The sequence below is a fragment of the Phaseolus vulgaris genome, chromosome 11 (genome assembly GCF_051622355.1).
Source record: "Phaseolus vulgaris cultivar YP4 chromosome 11, ASM5162235v1, whole genome shotgun sequence".
Classification (NCBI taxonomy): Eukaryota; Viridiplantae; Streptophyta; class Magnoliopsida; order Fabales; family Fabaceae; genus Phaseolus; species Phaseolus vulgaris.
Window position 1 is genome coordinate 26,916,657 of NC_143508.1, and position 25,643 is coordinate 26,942,299.

Sequence of the window (25,643 nt, forward strand, 5' to 3'; positions counted from 1 at the left end):
TATTCCATTGTGTGAGTCCTCTTTCTTCGAAGTGCATCTGGCAAAGGGGGTGACTTTCTGGGTGCCAACTCATGCGCCCCAGCTTTTAGTCACTCACCTTGGGAGTGTATCTACCTTTCTCTCGTACCACGCACGTGGTTCTCCCCTGGACGTGGCCCTCTCGTGGGTCGTATCTGTCCCAGGGTCTCCCAGCGGTGGCGTGGGTACTTCACGAGTTAGGTTACCCCCCTACTGGTACTAGAACTATGGCCTTGAAGCCGCCTTTCTCTTTTCTCTGTTACTGTTCTAAACTGTCGACGCCCGAGGCCTCTTTGTGATGTCTTATCTTGGCGACGCCTTAACCCGGCAACGCCTTTGCTTGGCGATGCCTTAACCTGACGACGCCTTTACTGGGCGACGCCTCAGCAAGGCGACGCCCCCTATTGGCGACGCCTTAACCTGGCGATGCCTCAAGCGGTCAATCTGTTGACTTTCTTTCTTGGGTCCCTCGAGGGGTCCCACCATGTGTTGACTTTGACCTTTGGTCAATGCCCGGGGATGGGACGGTACAAGCATCATGTTGTTCATTGTTGTAATTAGTTGCAGCTGGGAATGTGGACTTCGATGGGGGCTTTTGTTGTGTGCGTGGATCATTTAGTAACTGTGGCATTGACAAGAAATATATTGAATTTTCCATGTACCATTCCATGTATTCTCTACTGTGTAACAAAGGTCCATGCATTGGATGACCAGTTAACTTTAGTTCGTGACGGTTGTTCCACATGTTTATCCACTTTGCATGTTTAGTTTGCCAGTTTTCGTCAGATCATCCCCACATGTGAATTTTGTGTATTTTATCCAAGTTGTTAAGCGAGGTTGGGTCCTCTTGAAACAGACCAAATTGCAACCGAACTTTCTCATATTGATGTCATTCCACTATTGCAAAGAAAATAATAGGAGTGCATGTTGTCCAAAGTTCAGCATCCATATATGCTTCTAGTGGGGTGGATGCCTCGAAGTCCTTGTATGGATTCCATTTAAACTGTAGTAAAGCATTCTTATTATATAAGATTTGTATTGAATTTTAAAATTTTAAATGAAATTTCAAATGAATATTTTTTTCCATTACCTGATCACCTTGTATGTGGTCAATCGTAGACCTATACTCAGTAGACCATTGTGAGGGACATTTTGGAAGTTAAGAACCCTGCCACCACTCCATTTACAAACTAGGAGGTACAAAGCCTGTTGTCTGGAAAGAGCCACGATGTATGGCATGCAACAACGGTCAAAGGTGGGGACATATGACAACCAATCTGGCTGAGTCGATCAACTTTATTTTGAAGAAAACAATTTTAGAATTATAGGCCTTAAACAAGAGGGGGTGAATTGTTTTTGAAAGATTTTCACATGTATTGAAGGTAGAGTGAAAAGCAATGAATAATTAATCAATTTAAAATTTGTACAGCTAAATAGAAAACTGTTTTTAACTTGATTCTCGAAAATCAACCAGTTGTTTTCACGAAACAACCGGTTGTTTATACCAACAAATTTGAAAAAAAAAAGTTAAAACAGTTTAATGAGTCTAGGGATAGAAAGATTCACACAAGATGTTTATACTAGTTCACTCTTAACTAAGAGTTGCATCCAGTCCTCATCTAACCACTGAGAATTTACTATGTAATCAAACCTACATTACAAAACACACACCAAAAGTGATTACTTGAACCCCTCAAGAACACACACCACTTTTGGCAAACCACAAAATTTCGATAAACACCTTCTGAAACTACACCACACCAGAACACAGAGAAATACAATGCTCAAGGAAGAAGGGAAGAGAATACATCTGGGTAAATCAAAGCTTAAGGTTCATAATTACAAGACTCAATCCTATCCCGCACTTAAGATGATCCAAAAGCTCTTTGAACTATTGAAAACTATTTTTTGATTAATCTATCTTTCTTAGTTAATGCATAGGAGCGTAAAACAACCTTTTTATACTCCAATCAAGTGGTTAAAACAGTTAAATCAAAAACCAAAAGGTTTTAGAATCATTTAAAACAAATTGGAACAACTTAATAGAATTATGTTAAGGTTCAGAAAAACAACCAGTTGATTTCTTGAAACAACCGGTTGAATCTATTAGACAGCAAAGCCAAAACAAAGCCAAGCTTTTCAAACTCATTTTAATAGCCACTAAGGGTCAAACAACCGGTTGAATCGACATTTCAACATGTTGAAATTTCACACTCTTTAGAAAACTCATCTTTTCAAAAAGATTAAGATTCAATTAACCTTAAATCATCTTAAAGAGTGACTTAACACTTCAAAGACTACAAGACACACATATCTCATCGGTTGCAACAACAAGCTTACCCTTTGATCTGTCTTTTTCACACCCTTTTTCCTTTTCTACTATCCCGACCAGTCCTCAGTCATCGACCCAGGGACTGACTTCAAACATCGCACACCGATGCTTGGTAATGGAAGGGGGGCACATAAGGTGGGCCCCAGACGCACCTACCAGAAGATTGGTTAGTTTTCGTACATTGATATCATAAATCCTGATGTTGGAAATCGACATCGGACCTCGCCGACAGAGGAAGAGATCGGGCATCGGCGGTCTGAACGTTGTAATGGGCCACGTAAGGTGGGCCTAGAATTATGACAAGTTCATAGTTAAGACATCTGATATGTGGGAAGCCTGAGTCACGAAGGATCCATGCACATGGTGTGTATAGCGCATGAAGGCGCGAAACAAGTAAATAATCCTAAGAGGCGATAAGCCCATTCGGTACTTGGTCGTGAACGCCAGCTCCGCTTACAATATTTTGTTGGGCAGACCGGCATTGAACCGGCTGAACGCAGTAGCCTCCACGCGCCATATGAAGATGAAGCTATCGGACCTCAATGGCAAGGTGACAGTCATCAAGTCAGACCAGGAGGAGGCAAGGAAATGCTATGAGAACAGCCTGAAAACGAAGAGAGGTGTGTTCATGGTGTATGAGCGTCCGCCGAGTGCAGACACGACGATGGTTGAGGCGACGCCCGCTGGGTCGACGCCTAACAAGGCCATACCCGCGAGGGCGACGCCCGAAGCAGATGCACCCATGGAAGAAGGCCCTGACGACGTGGCGCCGAAGGAGGCGGCACACGTCGAGTATGGTAGCAGGGAACAACCGGCGGCTAACGCCGTGGAGAGGGAGATTGGCGGCAAAACGTTTAAGTTAGGAAGTTTGCTGAGCCCAAAAGAACAGGAAGGGGTGGCAGAAGTGATTTCACGCCACTTGGATGCTTTCGCATGGTCCGCCTCGAATATGCCCGGCATCGACCCTGATTTCCTGTGTCACCACCTCAGCATGGACGCCACGGTCCGCCCCGTGCGCCAAAGAAGGAGAAAGTTTAACGAAGAGAGACAGCAGGTGGTAAAGGATGAAACGCAGAAGCTGTTGAGTGTTGGCCACATCAGGGAGATTCAATACCCCGAGTGGCTGGCCAACGTCGTCTTGGTGAAGAAGGCGAATGGGAAGTGGAGGATGTGCGTGGACTTCACGGACTTGAATAAGGCGTGCCCGAAGGACTCGTACCCATTGCCCAGCATCGACGCGTTGGTGGATAGTGCATCCGGCAGCAAGGTGTCGAGCTTCCTGGACGCATTCTCGGGGTACAACCAGATCAAGATGCACCCGAGAGATGAGAGTAAAACTGCATTCATGATTGAGACTTGCAGTTACTGTTATAAGGTGATGCCTTTTGGGCTGAAAAACGTGGGCACCACATACCAAAGGCTAATGGACAAGGTCCTGGTGCCCATGCTAGGGAGGAATGTGTACCCCTATGTGGATGACATGGTGGTGGCGTCGCAGGATGGGGCACAGCACACGGCAGAATTGAAGGAGTTGTTCGTCACAATATCCAAGTACCGCCTCAAGCTAAACCCTGAAAAGTGTGTCTTCGGGGTAGAGGCCGGTAAATTCTTGGGTTTTATGCTCACAGAGAGAGGGATAGAAGCGAACCCTAACAAATGCGCAGCGATCATCGCCATGCGAAGCCCGACGTCGGTAAAGGAAGTGCAGCAGCTGACAGGGCGGATGGCGGCACTCTCAAGGTTTGTTTCCGCCGGGGGAGAGAAGGGGCACCCATATTTCCAGTGCCTCAAGAGAAATAGTCGCTTTGCATGGACTGACGAATGCGAAGCGGCTTTCATTAAGTTAAAAGAGTACCTGACGACGCCACCGGTCCTCTGCAAACCAGTAACAGGTGTGCCCCTCCGGCTATATTTCACGGTAACGGAGCGGGCTATTAGCTCTGTGTTACTCCAGGAGCAGGACCAGAGTCAAAAGCCCATCTATTTCGTGAGGAAGGCATTACAAGGCGCTGAGACGAGATACCAGGCGCTGGAGAAGGCAGCGTTAACAGTGGTGTTTTCAGCCAGGAGGCTCCGTCATTACTTCCACAGCTTTACGGTGGTAGTGATGACAAACCTCCCTATACAGAAGGTGCTTCAGAAGCCTGACGTGGCGGGAAGAATGGTGCGCTGGGCAGTGGAGCTGTCAGAATTCGACATTCAGTATGAGCCTAGAGGATCCATCAAAGGGCAAGTGTACGCAGATTTTATAGCGGAACTCTCGCCCGGAGGTGAGCAAGAGGTGGAGGTGGGCTCGCAGTGGTTGCTCTCGGTTGATGGCTCTTCCAACCAACAAGGGAGTGGTGCGGGAATAGTCTTGGAGGGACCCAACGGCGTACTGATTGAGCAAGCTCTGCGCTTCGCCTTTAAGGAAAGTAATAATCAGGCGGAATACGAAGCCCTGATAGTAGGAATGCTCCTGGCCAAGGAGATGGGCACACAGAACCTCCTGGTGAAAAGCTATTCCCAGCTGATTACGGAGCAGGTGTCGGGTGAGTTCCAGGCGAAGGACCCACAGATGGCGGCGTATCTAAAATACGTCCAGTTATTGAAGGGAGCATTCAACGCTTTTGAGCTGATACATGTCCCAAGGGAGCAGAATGCCAGAGCTGACCTGCTTGCCAAGCTGGCCAGCTCAGGCAAGGGGGGTAGGCAGAGGACAGTGATCTAAGAGACGCTCAAAGCTCCGCGTAAATTCGTGGAAGATAACAGGGTGGATGTCCTCCAGATCTGTACATCAAGAGAGAGTCCAAGGAGTCATCGCTCTGAAGACGCCCCGCATCAACACGTACGTGGATATGCCTGAAGAAGGAAGGCAAATGCAAGTATGTGTCCTGGCCGAGGGAGACACCTGGATGACGCCATACAAACGGTACCTGGCGGATGGGGCTCTCCCAGTGGAGCCGGAAGAGGGTAAGAAGGTCAAGAGAAATGCCGCAAGATATACTCTGGTGGACGGAGTGTTGTTCAGGCACGGTTTCACTCACCCTATCCTAACGTTTGTAAGTGGCGACGAGTGTACGAGGATAATGGCGGAGCTCCACGAAGGCATTTGCGGGAGCCACGTGGGGGGAAGGTCCTTAGCCTCCAAGGTGATACGCGCAGGGTTCTTCTGGCCAAAAGTAAAAGAGGACTGCGCGTGACACGCCCAGCGCTGCAGGCAATGCCAAAAGCACGTTGACTGGCACAAGGCGCCGCCAGAAGAACTACGATCCATATATAGCCCGTGGCCTTTTCATACCTGGGGAATCGACATCCTGGGTCCGTTCCCACTGGCGATAAGGCAGATGAAGTATTTGATCGTTGCCATCAAGTACTTCACCAAGTGGATAGAGGCAGAGCCCATGGCACAGATCACTGTGCACAAGGTACAGCACTTTGTGTGGAAGAACATTGTGTGTCGCTTTGGCGTACCTAGGCGCTTGATATCCGATAATGGGACCCAGTTTGCCAGTCAGCAGTTGAGAAATTTGTGCGCTGAGGTAGGTATCAAGCAAGTGTTCGCATCAGTCGAACACCCCCAGACCAACGGGCAAGTGGAGTCAGCAAACAGAGTCCTGCTGAGGGGGTTAAAGAGGAGGTTAGAGAAGGCCAAAGGGGCGTGGGCGGAGGAAGTACCAAGGATCGTGATCCTGCCTGTTGACCGGAACGCTGGAAACCGCCTCGTCAAAGGATCGACGTGCGCACCGCTTCTCACTTCCGTTCCTCTCCGGGATCTACCTCAAGAACCTGCAAAGAAACAGAGCGGCGCCGCTACGGCCGATCGCACTCCAACGCTCAAGTCAGTGACGGTATCACCAAAAACTAAGAGAACAAGAACCGTGCAAATCCTCTCTCACAGTCAGCTCTATCACTCGCAAGCGTAAAGTGTATAAACTGAACGTGCGTACCTCAGAAAGTTTGTTAAGAACTCTTATATACCTGGTAGCTTTCTCTCTCCTGGCAGTTACAGACTTGGACACGTGGCTCACATCCAACTGTACACGTGCCATCATCTGGAGGCTCCCTGACTTGGCGCTGCTTCTACTCCCATTTTGGCTAAGTTACTTATGCATGGTACTGCCCAGTGCATAGCTAACTTAGGAGTGCGATCTCTACTGGAACTGGCGAGTTAGGGGCCTTCATAAACCTTCCCTGTGGTCTCGCCGGCCGCCTTCACAATCTGCTTCTCCTTCATCTTCGGCGATGTGCTCGCTCTGGCGATCTCCAATGACTAGGTCGCCTGAATCTACATCTGGCGACTTCATCTTCAACCTGGCGATCGCCGATTCTGGTAAGCTGGAAATCGGAACACGCCAACATAACAACTGGCGACTACACGAGCCCCCCGACTTCCTTCCCTTCTGCCAACCTGGCGCCTTGTCAATACGCTTATACTGTAGGAGGATGCCATGTCATCACACCCGACCACCAGGGCGGTACACAAGCCCCCCAGTCTTAAGCGAAGACTTGTTTAGCGAAAAGACTGAAAGAGCCTTCGTTAACACCGATCTACGTGGCACTGACGCAGAATTCCAAGCGGTTGTACCTTCTGCTGCTCTGACGCCCCACCAAACCCCACACTCATCATCAACGGCTCTCTTCATTTGCCGTTTGCGCTTCCTAAAACCATTTCGAAAACCCTTAAACCCATTTCGCTCCACTGTTCCATCACTTTCTTCGTGCTTGCAAACGCTCTAACTTCCTTCTGCGAAAACTCTCAACGCTCTTCAACGCTCTAGATCACCATCTTCCTCCATCGTCTTCCTGATCATCGAAAGGTAACTACTTTCCTTCATCTGCTGGTTTTCCTTGCATTTTCACCGATTTGCATCATCCTGTAACTGCTTGGTGCATACGCTGTGGGTTGTTTTTCCATTTCTCCTTCTGCGTAACTTAGGGCTTTGTCAATCGTCGCAACGAACCTACATTCATTCATTTTTCACCTTCCTTCTATGATCGAGTCAGCCTCTGTAATCCCCTGATCATTTTTCCTTTCTTCTTCCTTTGCAGCTGCTATCATGACTCGCACAAAGATTACCCCGAACCCTCCTCCTTCAGCACGAAACCTTCCTTCACAAGCACACGACTCAACACAAGTTCGTGGCGCTTCATCTTCGCAGGCTGAGAGGCCTGCGTCTTCCCAACCTGTCCTAGCCCAGGCGACTCCACCTAACGCTGGAGGAGCCCCCGTTCCCCTGCCAGACTTCAAAACTTTATACCCCTGGGCTAACTCAACCCTTCTGAAAGAGACATCCTCCGTGAACACTGCGGGAGCAGTCTTGCGGCTGACTAAGGGGGACGAGATCTACCAATCGTTTCACAAGGAGCACGACGAAAAGATGATGGTGTTGCCTTGCCCCGCCGACCTGCCCGTGTGTGCTGATGACAAGGTAAGCGCCGACGGGCCCTTCTGCTTTGTCTATACGACTTTGTTCAAGAAGGTCAGGCTCAGGTTCCCTTTCACCCGATTCGAGAGGGAACTTCTTACCGAGCTCAACATTGCTGCCGCCCAGCTCCACCCCAACAGCTGGGCGTTTGTTCGAGCTTTTCAAGTAATGTGCGCCCACCTGGGGTTGCCCGCGTCGGTGGACGTGTTCTTATTCCTTTTCGAAGCCAAGCACCCAGGAGACCGCCTGTGGATCAGCTTGAACGCGATTGCTGGGAGATCCATTTTTACCATCTTCCAGCAATCGTACAAAGACTGGAAGGGGAAATTCGTCCAAGTACGTGCAAACGACAAGGACGCCTCCCTTCTCGATGGCTTCCCCTTGTACTGGGTGGACAAGGGGAAAAAGGAGTCCAAGAGCTGCTTCAGGAGGCCCAGAAGTCCTGATAGCATGGGAGCATTGGACAGAGACCTCTGTCTCTTCTGGAAGAAGGTGGCGGACGCCAATATAACTTTCCTCACCACCACCCTAATATGCTTCGAATTCTACGAAGATCAGCTAGAAATTCGAATAGGTTAGGACATCAAACTCTTGCTTTGATACTGCTTCTTGTTTAGCTGTTTCTGGGCGTCTTGTGCGTTATGCACAAGACTTTGGCTTTACTTTTTCTGCACATATCATCTGCTTTGCTGTTTATTACCTTATGCACTTATCTGTTTTCCTTGAGTTAACCCATGCATTTTCGTCCCCTACAGACAACATGTTGCCCAGGAACATGCTCGCCGAACTAAAGGCGCTCGCCCGAAACCACGGGTTGGCGACCGGTTCCCAAACGGTGCCCAACTCGGTGGTGGAGGCCGCCATTGTCCAAGGGCGATCACCACCCAAGGAGCCCGCCCAACGCAAAAAATTGGTCCTTAAGAGACCTAAAAGGAAAGCCCCTCAAGTCATCCATGAGGAGGAAGAAGAGGATGACGAGGTCACCGAGGATGGCCTCGTTACGAAGAGGAAGAGGGTGGCACCTTCTTCACCACCTGCTCCACCCCCTCTTCCATCCTCAACATCACCATCAACGTCTGCTCCTCCTCCAACATCGCCAACACCACAGGCTCCTTCCTCACCAGTCCAAGCGGTTCAACTGGCCACTGCGCCACCTGCAGCTGAGGCCCAAGAGCCAAATTTCCTGGAGGACCCCCTAAGCGCCTCTACGCCATACGTGTCAGCCGGAGGGGGCCCCCCTTCAAACACTTCAGCTGCAGAAAATGTTCCAATCGGGGATGAGGTTGCTCATACTTCTCCGATTCTGATTACCGAATCCCCGATTGCGTCGCCACGCCAGGAAGCAACTACTGAAGAACCTGCTAAGGAAGGTGGCGACGAGAACCCACAACAAGCCCACCTGGCGCCTCTCCAAGCAGCAAACCTTCCCCTTGAGGTCACAAGGATGTGGGAACCTCTAACTGCCAAACTGAAAACCATAGCAGAGGATATCCTAGCGATCATAACTAGGGCTGTGGAAGGCTCAACCAGGAGGCTCCAAGACGACCTCTTCAACCTCAAAACCGAGAACAGCACCATGAAGATCGAGGTGGAGAAGTTGTCCTTCAGCCTGACGCTCGCAGAAATCGAACACTCCCGAGTGGAGGATGCAATGAATACCGAGCTCAGGCTGGCGCGCAAGGAGGCTACTGACCTTCGCCGCAAAGTTCACGAACTTGCCCAAGAGAAAGTCGAGCTGGAAAGCAAAATTGTGCCTCTTCGCGCCAAGGCGGTCGACCTGGAGGCTCTCATGAAAGCTGACGCCGCTAAGGTGCAAAAACTGGAGCAAAGGTCGATCGACCGAGAGAAACTTCTTGGGCAAGTTGAAAAGGCGAGGGACGACGCCATGGCTGATCTCGTCGAGGCCAACAAAGAGAAAGGAAAAGTGGCTGCTGAGTTGGCCCAAGCACAATCGGAATCCAAGAAGGTTACTGAAGACCTTCTACAGGCTCAAGAGACCAACGAACAACTCAAAAAACAGGTTGAAGAGCTGGAGCAGCAGAATAAAGAGCTAAAAGAGCAAACTGAAGACCTCAAGAAGCGGATTGAGGAACTTCAGGGGCAAATTGAAGAACTCAAGCTAAATTCTGCTCAGATTCTGGCTGCTGGATTCGAAGCTGAGCGGGAACAATTCGCTTGCCTATTCCCCGATCTGGATCTCAGCCTGGTGTCGCTGAACAACGAAGTAGTAGATGGAAAGGTCGTTCCTGCTGAAGACTAATCAACTCCACTTCATCTGCTACTTTTATGATTTCCCTTGTATATACCTTGTAATAAACTCGTGCATATGTGCTTTGAACAGATACTTATCTCAATGACAAAGTTTGGATATTCCCTCTCCTGACTTCTTTAAGCGCTTTAACCTTCTTTGCATGTTTAACTTTGTCGGATTTAACTTAACGATTTTGCAAATACGACTTTTGACTTAACTGCTTCGAACCGCTTCAAACTTAAGCAATAATCACTTTAAACAACTTATACTCTTAAGGCAACTAACCTTATTGTAAGAATACCTTTCAAGCAACGAACTGTAACTCAGTTATTGGCTCAAACACCGTCCCACTCGACCTGCTTCATCAAACAAGTCTTTTAACCTTCTCGCCGCTGTTTGAACTCTTCCCGATCGCCAAGAACTCTTGGTAACATCAGCTTTTCCTAGCCTCATGCTTTGGCAATTGTTTCTTTGCATGGGGGCAGAGACGCCTTTTGGGATCTCTTTTTACCCTCCTGGACTTCAGAACAAAGACCGGCTGACTAGGCGTTCTCTTCGAACCTACCTTAGCCACCTTCCAAACTTCTTCCACCCTCTGCGCCATACCTGAACTCGTTCGAGACGAGAAGGATTTTATCTTGCCTAAGCTCGCACGTAAGCGAGAAGGTCTTTAACTCGCCTGAACTCGCTCATCGGCGAGAAGGTCTTTATCTGGTGCCTCAACTTGCCCAGGGTGTACATCTCCCCCCACCCTGGATGCACTGAGGGCCTTTCTCTTTCTCGCCTGCACTCGCTCGACGGCGAGGAGGTCTTTAACTGGCCTTAACTCGCTCGACGGCGAGAAGGACTTTATCTGGTGCCTCAACTTGCCCAGGGTGTACATCTCCTCCCCCCTGGATGCACTGAGGACCTTTCTCTTTCTCGCCTGCACTCGCTCGACGACGAGGAGGTCTTTAACTGGCCTTAACTCGCTCGACGGCGAGAAGGACTTTATCTGGTGCCTCAACTTGCCCAGGGTGTACATCTCCTCCCCCCTGGATGCATTGAGGACCTTTCTCTTTCTCGCCTGCACTCGCTCGACGACGAGGAGGTCTTTAACTTGCCTCAAAACGCGCGAGGGCGTCGAGGTCTTTCATCTGGTGCCTCCGATCGCCGAAAGACGATGAGGACTTTAAAACTTTAACTGGTGCCTCCAATCGCCGAAAAACGATGAGGACTTAAAAACTTTAACTGGTGCCTCCAATCGCCGAAAAACGATGAGGACTTAAAAACTTTAACTGATGCCTCCAATCGCCGAAAAACGATGAGGACTTAAAAACTTTAACTGATGCCTCCAATCGCCGAAAAACGATGAGGACTTAAAAACTTTATCTGATGCCTCCGATCGCCGAAAGACGATGAGGACTTAAAAACTTTGACTGAAAGCATGCGATATATCTTTTCTTGCCTTAAATCACTTACAAGTGACAAGGTCTTTCTTCAAAACTTTTGGGAAACAGCAAACATGCAACCAGAAAACGCCTTATACTTCGAAAACTCTTCTTTTATTGGGTGGCCTCATTAAAAACCCTCCTTAGGGAAAAAAGAGCGCCCCCTTGAAACTGTTTTAACAGAGACATTGTAATACAACCTTTGTGTTTGTCTTTACTTACAAAGTTCTTAACTATAGTACAACTTCAGGTGTGTGGCGTTCCAGGTGCGAGGGATTGCCCCTCCTTCCAGCGTCTCTAAGCGGTAGGCCCCGTTCCCGAGCGCCTCGGTTATTCTGAACGGTCCAGTCCACTTGGGTGACAGCTTATTCTCCATCTCGTACTGGTGGGCCTTCCTCATCACCAAGTCGCCTTCTCTAAACTGCCTTGGCATCACCTTTGAGTTGTATCTTCGTTCAACCCTTCTCTTCACAGCTTCAGCCTTCAACCTCGCCTCTTCCCTGACCTCATCCAGTAGATCCAGGTTCAGCCTTCTTTCTTCATTCGAGTCTTCCTCTACGAAGTTCTGGAATCTCGGCGAGCTCTCCTGGATCTCCACCGGAATCATGGCATCACACCCATAGACCAAGCTGAACGGGGTCTCATGGGTTCCTGACTGTTCGGTGGTGTGATATGCCCAGACTATACGGGGCACCTCCTCGGCCCAACTTCCCTTGGCTTTCTCAAGCCTTCTTTTCAAACCTCTCAACAACACCCGATTAGCTGACTCCACCTGGCCATTTGTCTGAGGGTGCTCGACGGATGCAAACACTTGTTGAATTCCCACCCCTTCGCAAAGCTTCTTCAACAGGTGGCTTGCAAACTGCGTCCCATTATCTGACACCAGGCGTTTAGGCACTCCAAACCGGCACACGATGTTCTTCCATACAAAACCTTCGATCTTGTGTGCGGTGATTTGGGCCACTGGTTCTGCTTCAATCCACTTGGTGAAATACTCAATCGCCACCACCAAGTACTTCATCTGCCTGATCGCGAGCGGGAAAGGTCCCAGGATGTCGATTCCCCAAGTATGAAACGGCCAAGGGCTATAGATCGACTTCAACTCCTCGAGAGGTGCCTTATGCCAATCGGCGTGCTGCTGGCATTGTTTACAACATTGGGCATATTTCTTGCAATCTTCTCTCATGGATGGCCAGTAGTAGCCGGCACGGAGAGTCCTCGCGGCCAGAGCTCGACCCCCGACGTGGCTTCCGCATATACCCTCGTGGAGCTCTGCCATGATCCTCGTGCACTTCTCGCCATGTATACATTCCAGGAGCGGGTGAGTGAACCCAAACCTGTACAGATCGCCATCAATCAACGTATACTTGCTGGAATTTTTCTTTACCTTCCTAGCTTCTATCGGATCCAACGGGAGGAGGCCATCTGCCAGGCACCGTTTGTATTGTGTTATCCAAGTGTCTGGCTCATGGGTGGTGCAGACCTGCATCACATCCACCTTCTCTCCTCGACATGCTCTAATTCTCGGCGATCTCAGCGTTTCTTGCGTCAAGGACTTATGGCTTCTCGCTGCTCTCTCCGTCGACTTGCTTATTTGAAGGACCAGGTGATCTGCTACAAATGCCCTTGGCGTCTTCAGAGTTTCTTGAATCACCGTCCTCTGCCTACCCCCCTTGCCTGAGCTGGCGAGCTTAGCAAGCAAGTCAGCTCGGGCATTCTGCTCTCTGGGCACATGTACTACTTCAAAGGACGCAAAGGAACTCTTCAATTCCTGCACATACGCCAAGTAAGCCGCCATTTGTGGATCTTTAGCCTGGAACTCGCCTGTTACTTGCCCCGTGACTAGCAGCGAGTCACTCTTAGCCATCAGCACCCTAGCTCCCATCTCCTTGGCCAGCAAAATCCCGGCGATCAGCGCCTCATACTCTGCCTGATTGTTGCTGGCTTTGAAGGCAAATCTCAACGATTGTTCGATCAGCACGCCGTTGGGTCCTTCCAATATGACTCCAGCACCGCTGCCCTGCTGGTTCGACGATCCATCCACCAAAAGTACCCAACGGAAATCGTCTCCTTCAACCCGCGTCGCCTCTGATGAGAGCTCAACCACGAAATCTGCAAAGATTTGCCCCTTGATCGGGCCTCGGGGCTCGTACTTAATATCAAACTCTGACAACTCCACCGCCCACTTCACCATCCTTCCCGCAACGTCGGGTTTCTTCAAGACCTTCTGGATGGGCAGGTCAGTCATCACCAATATTGTGAAACTGTGGAAGTAGTGGCGCAACCTCATCGCCGAAAACACCACAGCCAGCGCAGCCTTCTCCAGGGCCTGATATCTCGTTTCTGGGCCCTGCAACACCTTGCTCACAAAATAAATAGGCTTCTGAGCCTGATCTTGATCCTGGGCGAGCACCACACTCACCGCCCTCTCGGTCACAGCAAAATACAACCTGAGAGGGATTCCCGCCAGCGGTTTGCACAGAACCGGCGGGCTCGCCAGATACTCCTTCAGTTTGACGAAAGCTTCCTCGCATTCTTTCGTCCAAGCAAACTTATTATTGCGCCGCAGACATTGAAAATAGGGATGCCCCTTTTCTCCGCTAGCTGACACGAAGCGAGATATGGCTGCCATCCGACCTGTTAGCTGCTGGACTTCTTTCACTGTAGCTGGGCTCCTCATCGCCAAGATGGCGGCACACTTGTCTGGGTTGGCTTCTATTCCTCTTTCAGTCAAGAGGAAACCCAAAAACTTTCCAGCCTCCACGCCGAAAATGCATTTCTCCGGATTGAGCTTTAACTTGAACTTGGCGATCGTCGTGAACAATTCTTCCAAGTCTGCAACGTGCTTGCTTTTCTCCTGCGAGGTCACGACCATGTCATCGACGTAGGCTTGCACGTTCCTTCCCAGCATCGGTGCAAGTACTCGATCCATCAGCCTCTGGTACGTGGCCCCCGCGTTCTTCAGCCCAAACGGCATCACCTTATAGCAATAACACGATCTCTCCGTCATGAAGGCTGTCTTCTCTTCATCCATGGGATGCATCTTGATCTGATTATAGCCTGAGAAGGCATCCAGGAAACTCAGCAACTTGCACCCTGCAGCACTATCAACCAGGGCATCAATGCTTGGTAAAGGATATGAATCCTTCGGGCAAGCTTTGTTCAGGTCGGTGAAATCGACGCACATGCGCCATTTCCCGTTACTCTTCTTCACCAGCACGACATTTGCCAACCATTCAGGGTACTGGACTTCCCTGATGTGGCCTGCAGCGAGGAGTTTCTGTGTTTCGTCCCTGATCGCCTGCCTCCTCTCCTCGTTGAACTTTCTTCTCCTTTGTCGCACCGGTCTCACCATGTTGTCCATCGCCAGATGATGGCACAAGAAGTCGGGATCAATCCCGGGCATGTCCGAAGCGGACCATGCAAACGCGTCCAGATGCCGCTCAATCACCTTGGCGATCTGGTCCTGGAGATCGACCTCCAGAGATCTTCCTAGCTTGAAGATTTTTCCTCCGATCTCCTTTTCGAGCCACTGCTCGACAGGTTTAGGCCTGGATTCTCTGGCGATCACCGCCCTGGCGATTCCCTATTCCCTTGCTTCCTCGGGGCGATTCCGCGCCTCTTCCTCCTCCAGGCCAGCATTCCTCTCCCCTAGCTCAGCGTCTACCATCTCTACATCCCTTCCGGCATCCTCCTCTGTTACCAGCGGTCTGGGCTTCACACCGGGAGGCGGGGTGGTTGTTACATAACTCACTGATCTTTTGTTTTTCAGGCTATTCTCATAGCACCTTTTCGCTTCTTTCTGATCAGACTTGATCGTGATCACCACCCCTTCCATGGACGGCAACTTTACCTTCATGTGCCGAGTTGACGGAATGGCGCCTATCCTGTTAAGCGTGGGCCTTCCCAACAGGATGTTATACGCTGAGGGGGCGTTTACGATGAGGTACTTGATTTTCTCCGTCTTCGACCCAGCCTCATCTGTAAACGTGGTTCTCAGCTCAATGTACCCCCTGACCTCCACCTGGTCACCAGCGAACCCATATAAGCACCCTCCATAGGGCCTTAGCTGGTCAAGGGGCAATTCCAGCTGCGTGAAAGTCGGCCAGAACATCACGTCTGCCGAGCTTCCTTGGTCCACCAGAACTCTGTGGACCTTCCTTCCCGCTGTAACCAATGAAATAACTATGGGATCGTTGTCATGAGGCACAACGTCCCGAAGATCCTGCTTTGTGAACGTAATGTCCACTTCCGGCGAGTGATCTTCAAACATGTCCACTGTCATCACCGATCGCGCATACTTTTTCCTCTGCGATGCGGTGCATCCACCACCTAAGAAACCCCCTACAATGGTGTGGATCTCCCCGTGGATAGGCATCTCGTGTTGCTGGGCTTCTCCACCTACTGGCTGGGAACTCGACGCTCCCCCCATCCTCCTGTCCAGCAGATAGTCATTTAGGAACCCGCTCTTAACCAGATCGTCGAGCTGGTATCCTAAAGACAAACACGAGTCCAAAGTGTGGCCAAAACACTGGTGGAACTCACACCAGGCGTCCGGCTTTGACCCCAGCACCTTGTCGCCCACCTTCTCAGGCGCTTTCAACCTAGCAGATATGTTAGGAATGGCGATCAGATCCGCTAATCCCATGACAAATTTGTGCTTAGGCGGGCGATTGTATTCCCGGCGTGCTTGGCTTATTCCCTTGTTTCTCCTATCGTAAGGATGGCGAGTCCTTTGGTCTTTCCTGGCCGCCGCCGTTTCCAGCACCCTCTGCGGCTGGATCCTGGTCTGGGCGCGTGGCCTTGCGGGAGCCACGCTGCCTCTTTTCTCGGCGACTTCACTCTCGTCGGCGATGTGAGCCACCGCAAGTCGCCTGACTTTAGCAAATGTCGCGGGGTGAGCCCTGATCAAGGCCTTGCAGAATGGTCCTGGCTGCACGCCCTTCTTGAATGCATAGACTAGCATTTCCTCATCCTTGGCCGGCGATCTGACCATCTGCGCCCCAAAGCGATTCAGGTAGTCTCTGAGGGACTCTCCCTGGTACTGCCTTATATCAAACAGATCATAAGACACCCTGGGCGGTGCCTTATTCACGATGTACTGCTCAACGAAGATCTTCGAGAACTGTTGAAAACTGGTTAGGTGGCCGTTAGGCAGGCTCACAAACCACTCCATCGCCGTTCCCTGGAGCGTACTCACGAACATCTTGCAGTAGACGGCGTCTGACCCTCCTGACAGCATCATCTGCGTATGGAACGTGGTCAGATGAGCCTCTGGATCCTCCACGCCGGTAAAGACAGCCTTAACCGGAACCACGCTCGTGGGGATTGGCGTGTCGGTAATCGCCTGAACGAAAGGCATTGGGAAAACACGAGGTGGCGTCGACGGCGCCGCCTCTTCAACAGAAGAACGTCCTTGCTGCTCCTGAAGAGCTCGACGCAGCTCCTCAGTCACCTTGCTGAGCTCCTCGTTTCTGGCGCGAGAGGCGACCAGGTCCTCATGTATCCTCGCCTGCTCTACGCGCGAGGCTTCCACAGTTGCCTGCAACGAGCGCATCATCTCTGCCATCTGCGCCATGGTCATGGCGGCGTCGCCTTCAGCAGCGACAGGCGCCACGGGACTGGAACGATTGCTTCTCATTTTTCTCATTAACTTCAGCGAATCACAGGAATGCAGCGAACAACACTTCAGCCTCGATCGAATCAGCGATCAATCGGAGAAAATAGCGCGAAACTTGCGCAAGAAAACTCAAGAACACCGTAAGCCTTCAAAGAAAACCACAACTTCGCCAGAAACCACCGCTTTTCCGCGAACAATCCAAACAAGCGAAAGAACTCGAACCTCCACCAAACAGATCACGTGCAAACAGCAGGAAACCTTACTCCACTGATCGAAAAGCCAAACGAACGGCACAAAACGCAAATTCACCGAACGAAACTCAAGCAAACAGCGAACGATGGTTGCACCAGCACACACTAGTACAAAATATCTCATTAACGACAGTCTTTAAAGACGGTTTTGAAAGAACCATCGTAATAAACGAGGCGGTGGCAACTTCGTAAATTTTTTGAAATTTTTTTACACTTTTAACGACGGTTGCCGCCTAAACCGTCGTTAAAAGCGGAGCGTATAGGAATTGACGACGGTTCTCCCTGGAACCGTCGTTAAAAGCAGATATTCCACGACGGTTCACACTGAACCGTCATTAAAAGTGGGTCCCCTTTTCAAAATTCCAGCGCTGAACTTTGCTTCTTCACTCTTCTTCTTTCACACAGCTATTCCTTTCTTCCCTCTTACCAAATCTGCTGCCGCGACTTTGCCCTGCACCGCGACCACCACGACCGACGCCGCGCGACCTCCACTACCGCACGACCTCCACCACCGTGCGACCTCCACCACCGCACGACCTCCATACTGTGCGACCTCCACCACCGCACAACCTCCACCACCGTGCGACCTCCGCCACCGTTTGACCTCCGCCACTGCTCCGTGCGACCTTCGCGACCCACACCCCACTGCACGACCCCGCGCAACCGCCCCCGACCGTCGTCCCGCTCGCATTGACCTTCGATAGGCGCGACCGCCCAACCCCTGCTTCCAGTGACCGCTGACCCACGCCCTGCGACCGCCGAGGAGCAATCCGTGACCTCTAAGGCGTGCCACCGTTCCCACCGTGCCCTCCAAGCCGCGACATTGTGACCTTCGACCGCGACCGCCACCCATTTTGAGGTTAGTATATTTTTATTTATTTTTTACTATATTTTTGAAGTGTTTGTTTGGAGTTATTGATTCTATATATTGAACAAACTGATTCTGAGTCCAAAGGTGTCTGACCTTCGGCAGTTTTGATTTAATTTTCAATGATTATATAGTGTTTTGAGATATTGAACGCATTGGTTCTGAGTCCGGAGGTATCCGACCTTCGGCAAATTTGATTTATTTTTTAATGGTTCTATATTGTTTTAACATATTGAACGCCCTGGTTCTGAGTCCGGAGGTGTCCGACCTTCGGCAATTTTGATTTATTTTTTAATGATTACATATTGAGCGTATTGATTCTGAGTTCACACTGGTTCTTAGTTTAGTAGTTCTATGGATCGAAGTTGGATTAATACACCACGAATAAGTGATACTTACGAAAAAGGGGTGGAAGAATTCATACAATTCGCAGAACATAATTCCGTTAGTTGTAAGAATGGAGTAAGGATAAGGTGTCCTTGTGTCAATTGTTTAAATGGAAGGATATTGAGTGTTTCCGAAATTAGAGAACATCTTTTATGTGATGGATTTTTGAAAAGTTATACAACATGGACGTGGCATGGTCAATTGTTAGACTTGCAAAGTGTGCCCGGAGCTTCGGAGGAAGTTCATTTCTCAATGGATGATAGATTAGAAGACATGATTCGTGATGTGGGAGTAGAATCTTTTGCTAATGCAGTTTTTGAAAATATGTCTAATGATGCAGAGACTCCTTTGTATCCTGGTTCAACTAACTTCACACGATTATCAATAGTGTTAAGGTTGATGAATTTGAAGGCAATGAATGGATGGACCGATAAAAGTTTTACAGAATTGCTTCAATTGCTTAAGGACATGCTTCCAGAAGGAAATACCTTGCCCAATCGAAATTATGAGGCAAAAAAAATACTTTGTCCAATGGGTATGGAGTATATAAAAATACATTCATGTCCTAACGATTGTATTTTATACAGAAATGAGTATGAAGATTTAAGAAGATGTCCCAGGTGTGGTTTGTCACGTTATAAGGTTAAAGTTGGTCAGAATGATGAAATTGATGAATTCACAAAGGAAGGTCCTCCTGCTAAGGTTGTTTGGTATCTTCCTATAATTCAAAGGCTTAAGCGTTTGTTTGCAAATGCAGATGACGCTAAAAACCTTAGGTGGCATGCAGATAATAGAAAATATGATGGAGTACTTCGTCATCCTGCTGATTCTTTGCAGTGGAAGAATATTGATAAAGAATTTCCTGAATTTGGAAAAGAATCAAGAAACTTAAGACTTGGATTGGCAACTGATGGAATGAACCCCTTTGGAAATTTAAGTAGTAATCATAGTTCATGGCCCGTTTTGTTAATGATTTACAACTTACCTCCTGCTTTGTGTATGAAGCGTAAATACATGATGTTATCTATGATGATCTCTGGTCCAAAACAACCTGGAAATGACATAGATGTTTATCTTAATCCATTGATTGAAGATTTGAAGTTATTGTGGAATGAAGGGGTTGATGTGTTTGACGCGTTTAAGAATGAATATTTTCGATTGCATGCGATGTTGTTTTGTACTATCAATGACTTCCCTGCATATGGGAACTTGTCAGGTTATAGTGTGAAAGGCCATAGAGCATGTCCAATATGTGAAGACAAGACATCTTATGAGCAGTTGAAACACGGAAGAAAAACCGTGTATCTTGGGCATCGTAGATTTCTAAAAAAATATCATCCGTATCGTAGATTGAAAAAAGCTTTTAACGGATACCAAGAACATGAAATTTGTCTCACTCCCTTAAGTGGTGTTGAAATTTATGAAAAAATAAAAAATGTTGATGTGACTTTTGGAAAAATGAAGAAGAAGCAAACTGTGAGTGAAATATGGAAGAAGAGATCAATCTTTTTTGATCTTCCGTATTGGTGTAAGTTAGATGTCAGACACTGTCTAGATGTAATGCACGTAGAAAAGAATGTGTGTGACAGTCTAATCGGAACACTTCTGAACATTAAAGGCAAAACAAAGGATGGTGTGAATGCACGTCTGGATTTGATTGAGATGAATATACGAGAGGAATTGGCACCGAGAGAAGTTGGTAAACGTACATACTTGCCTGCAGCGTGTTACACTTTGTCAAAGAAAGAGAAAACAAGTTTTTGTGAATGTCTTAAAGGTGTTAAGGTACCACAAGGCTACTCTTCAAATGTGAAGAGTCTTGTATCTATGAATGATTTGAAACTAATTGGCTTAAAGTCACATGATTGTCACGTTCTAATGCAACAATTACTACCGGTGGCTATTCGTGGAATCTTGCCCAAAAATGTTAGGCATACAATCACTCGACTATGTTCATTTTTCAATTCCATGTGTAGTAAAGAGATTGACTCTCAGAAGTTGGATGAACTTGAAGAAGAAATAATTGTTATCTTGTGTCAACTCGAGATGTTTTTTCCTCCATCTTTTTTTGATATTATGGTACACTTGGTTGTTCATCTTGTAAGAGAAATCAGATTGTGTGGGCCAGTTTATATGCGATGGATGTATCCAGTTGAACGATACATGAAGATTTTGAAGGGATATGTGAAGAATCAATGTCGTCCAGAAGCTTCCATTATTGAAAGATACATTTCAGAAGAATCTATTGAGTTTTGTTCCGAGTACATGTCAAAAGCCAAATGTATAGGAGTTCCTGAAAAAGGTTGGCACTCTTGTAGATTCATAAGTAAATCTTCAAGAGGTGTACATGTCATAAGCAAATCTAGAGAAGAGGTTCTGCAAGCACACTTGTATATCTTGAATAACACTGATGAGGTGTTACCATACTTAGATACACACAAAGACATTGTCAAATATAAAAATCCAAGACAATCAGAAAAATGGGTGTTAATTGAGCATAACAAAACTTTCATGTCATGGTTTAAGCAACAAATAATGAATGATCCATCAGCATCTGAAACATTAACATGGCTTGCAAACGGTCTCAAATTTGATGTTTTATGTTGTTCTGGCTATGAAGTAAATGGTTGTTTGTTTTACACAAAGTCTCGAGATGATAGGAGTACAGTGCAAAATAGCGGAGTCACCTTGGAGGCAGAGTCTATGCAGTTTTCAACTGCAAAGGATCAAAATCCTGTTGTGGGATCAATGCCTTATTATGGTGTCATAGTAGAGATTTGGGAAGTTAATTATACCAAGTTTACTGTACCTGTTTTCAAATGCAAGTGGGTTGACAATAAGACTGGTGTCAAAGTTGATGAATCAGGAATGACTTTGGTTGACTTTCGAAAGATAGGTTATCATGACGAACCATTTATAATGGCACATCAAGCTTCCCAAGTTTTCTATATCCAAGATCCTACGTCTCACCACTGGTCTGTTGTGCTACATGGAAAAAAACAACATAATGACCCAGAAGATACAAACAATGACATTTGTGAGATTGAATCACTTACAAGAACGACCATCAATAAAGAGTACGAGAATGTTGCTGATGTTGTACATGCAACTCGAAATGATCATGATGAAGGAATATATATTTGTATGTACATGTGATTCATGTTTAGTTTTACAATATATTTCATTTTCATTATATTTCATATTCTTGATGCTTATTATATTTTTTTGATAACAGGAACATGGCAGATGATAAAGTTTCCCATTCAAAAACTGGTAGAGGACCTACAAGATTGAAGAATATGTTTAAGAAGATAACTAAAGATGACAAAATACCTTTGTCTATTGATATCCACACTGGTGTGCCCACTGGGCAACATGCAAAGAAATATAGGACTTATCTCGGAGTACTATCTCGTGAAAGGATCTCTATCTTAACTCAGTCCTGGGATCACGTGACTGATCACGAGAAAAACATGATTTGGCAAGATATTCTGGTATGTAACTGTTTTTACTTTGCTAAATCTAAAGTTCTTTTATACTTTGTTTTTGTTTATGAACTAATTCTTTCAAACAATGTAGACGCATTACAACATCCCGAATGTGGAAACCTTGAAAGCGAAGGTTCTTTCAGATGTGGGTGTCAAGTTTCGTCAGTTTAAATCAAAATTGACAACAGATTATATATATGGGAAAAGGAAAGAAGAAAATCCTTATGCAAAATATGCATCCATTGATGAAGAAACTTGGCAGCAGTTTGTCAATATTCGACAAACTGAAAAATGGCAGGTTAGTATCACTTTTATATTTGAATATAGTTTATATTAACGTATTACTAAATTTTGAGTGTTATGATAGGAGGTCCGGAACAAAGCAAAAGCCAATCAGGCACATAATGATACCCCACACTTATTGTCTCGTGGTGGTTATAAGTTGCTAGAGCAGAAGATGCTTGAAGAAAAGATTAAAGCACGTTCTACTTCCATTGAGGAAATGAATAGTGTAGATTCTTTAAGACCTCCATCCCCACCACTCCGACATGAGATGTGGAAGGGTGCCCGTATAAACACATTAGGGACATGGAGTTCTAAGTCTACAGAACAAACAGTTGAACGCATTGTAAGTTTGACAATTTCTTTTCAATGTGTTATTTTAAATTCTATGTGTTATTTTAAATTCAATGTGTTGAAGTTTGTCAATTTCTTTTCATTTGTTTTAGGATTCTCTTAATGAGCAATCAACACAGGGGACTTTTAAACCATATGGTCGCAATGATATTCTTAATGTTGCTCTCGGACGACCTGAACACCCTGGACGTGTTCGTGTAGCTGGATATGGGGTTGGGATTCGGTCATACTTTGGACCTCCATCACACAGCAAGGAACAATTGTCCAATGAACCTAGCCAAGAGTATTTACTACAACTACGTGAGCAGTTAAAGGCTGAGGTAACTCAAGAGCTTAAAGAAAGCTTCATGGAGGAGTTTAGTGCGCGAATGGAAATGGAGTTCAAAAAGCGGTTGGAGGGTTTAGGACACTCACAGCAACCACCTACTATGGTAGAAGATGAACCACCTCAGCCTCCTATTAAGAAAGTCAGTACTAAGGGGAGTTGTTCGGCAGTTGATCTATCAGGGGATGACTTTGGCTCAACTAGCCAATGCGAATTATATGTTGAGTGTAATTCTTTGACCCGATTCGTTGCCTTGGGTAAGTGTTATGAAGGGGTCACAATGTTACACAATGTGCCTCTTCCTTCTAATTTCATGAAGGTCACGGTGGAGAAGGTCCTTTATGGTGATCTTGTAGTTCCTGTGCCGACATCAGAGGTGACAATTGTGGCAGAGGCATTACATACTTTCGTTGCCTGGCCTAGACATCTCGTCAAACCTATAGACTCTATGGTATATATTTGCACTAATACTAATACAATTATATATCAGATATATTACATTCTAACTAATTTAAGTATTTGTTTGTTTTGATGAGTAGCAGGAACCTAAGACAAATTTGCCTCTGGGAAAGAAGAAAATAGTCTCCATTGATGATCCTCTGGCGGCATTGGTGGAAGTTGCTACAGCTTTAGATACAACCGTCTTAGAGGTTCCATGGGATGCCAATGTTTTTGGAAGGCATAGTAATCTACCGTTGTACGTTCACATGTCTGATTTGTTGGAGCTTGCATCCGGAGATCAAGAGATTAACATAAAAGTTCTGCAATTATGGATGATGTAAGTTCAAATTTTAAAATCTTTATACTTTTGATTTATTAAATATATTAGTACTAACTTATTGAAATTTAGGTATCTTTCTGGATTATGCTTTGATGAGGGGAAACACAATATATATGGGTTTTTAGACCCTCAAATCACTCAATCAATTGGAAATAAGAAGTCGGAAACACAAACATACATCACCACTGCCTTAAAGAATGGTGGAAAACACATTTATTTTGCTCCGTACATCCATGAGTAAGTTCTTATTTATTAAATAAGTTTTAATAAATTATTGAAATAAGAGAAATTAATTAACTGATTTGTTATACAGGCGTCATTGGCAACTATTGATCATATCTGTTCAAGATCATACCGCTGCATGGTTTTGCTCCTTGCATAAAAAACCTCCTGCCTATTTTAAAAACATTATAGATAGGTACGACAGTTTCATTTAACATTTATTATTACTTATATATTATATAATGTTATGTATTCTAACATGAAATCTTATTATTTTAGTGCTTACTCTGGATATAATATGTTGTGTGGGAGGAGAACTTCAAACGCACAAAAACTCACTTGGATGTACCTTAAGGTATTTAAAGTATATTTGTTCACTTAATTTAATGTGTTTCACTCATTCATTTAATACATTTATTTTCACATGCAGTCCAACAGGCAACCTCAAAATTATGAGTGCGGTTATTATGTTATGCAGTGGATGTTGACTATTTTGCAAGCTGAAATTAAGAAAGGTTGGGATAAGGTAATACCTCAATACAATAAACACTTTAAAATTTGAGATTTATTATTCATGCACTAATTCAAAATATTTCAAATGTCACAGTTGTTCAACGACCAACACCCGCTAGATTTAGAAGCATTGGAGTATGTGAGAACAACATGGTCAAAGTACTTTGTAACCATATATAACACTCTAGAATAGATAAATCATTACAATGACAAATTTTTTCATATATTACCAAACTTTTTTGTATTATGTTATAATTTGTTGTATGTAATTTTTATATTTAAATTATGATTTGAAATGTTTTTATTTTCTGGAATTGAAAACTTTATGCAGGTTGTTTGAGATTTTTTTAAAAATCAAATTTTTTATTTTTTTTAATCAATACATATAACGACGGTTCCACTTGGAACCGTCTTTAAAAATCGCGTAATTTTTTTTTAAAAACTCACAAACCACCTTTAACGACGGTTTTCACAACCGTCGTTATAAGTCCAAACCTTTTAACGACGGTTCCCAGAACCGTCGTTATAAGTTCATACCTTTTAACAACGCCTATAATAACGACGGTTCTGGAACCGTCTTTAAATGTTGATTTTAACCGTCGTTAATCTACCTTTTTGTACTAGTGACACAACCATGCAGAAAACTTCGAAAACTTCCAAGAACTCACGCTGTGAATGGGAGCAAGTTTTACACGGCCCCACGGTGGGCGCCTGATGATCCTGCCTGTTGACCGGAACGCTGGAAACCGCCTCGTCAAAGGATCGACGTGCGCACCGCTTCTCACTTCCGTTCCTCTCCGGGATCTACCTCAAGAACCTGCAAAGAAACAGAGCGGCGCCGCTGCGGCCGATCGCACTCCAACGCTCAAGTCAGTGACGGTATCACCAAAAACTAAGAGAACAAGAACCGTGCAAATCCTCTCTCACAGTCAGCTCTATCACTCGCAAGCGTAAAGTGTATAAACTGAACGTGCGTACCTCAGAAAGTTTGTTAAGAACTCTTATATACCTGGTAGCTTTCTCTCTCCTGGCAGTTACAGACTTGGACACGTGGCTCACATCCAACTATACATGTGCCATCATCTGGAGGCTCCCTGACTTGGCGCTGCTTCT

The 25,643-nt window shown here is 46.4% G+C and overlaps 1 protein-coding gene and 1 pseudogene across 1 annotated transcript; one reads left to right on the forward strand and one right to left on the reverse strand.

Moving 5' to 3' along the window:
* Nucleotides 1–457: 457 nt before the first annotated feature.
* Nucleotides 458–1,257, reverse strand: LOC150023138 (serine/threonine-protein phosphatase 7 long form homolog; annotated as a pseudogene).
* A 17,275-nt stretch (nucleotides 1,258–18,532) lies between these two features.
* On the forward strand, nucleotides 18,533–24,870 carry LOC137838532 (uncharacterized). The gene is made up of 6 exons (XM_090297732.1): nucleotides 18,533–21,700; nucleotides 22,006–22,059; nucleotides 22,145–22,198; nucleotides 22,421–22,681; nucleotides 22,782–23,465; nucleotides 24,862–24,870. The coding sequence occupies exons 1-6, from the start codon at nucleotides 18,533–18,535 to the stop codon at nucleotides 24,868–24,870; spliced, it is 4,230 nt and encodes a 1,409-aa protein (XP_090153858.1).
* Nucleotides 24,871–25,643: the final 773 nt, after the last annotated feature.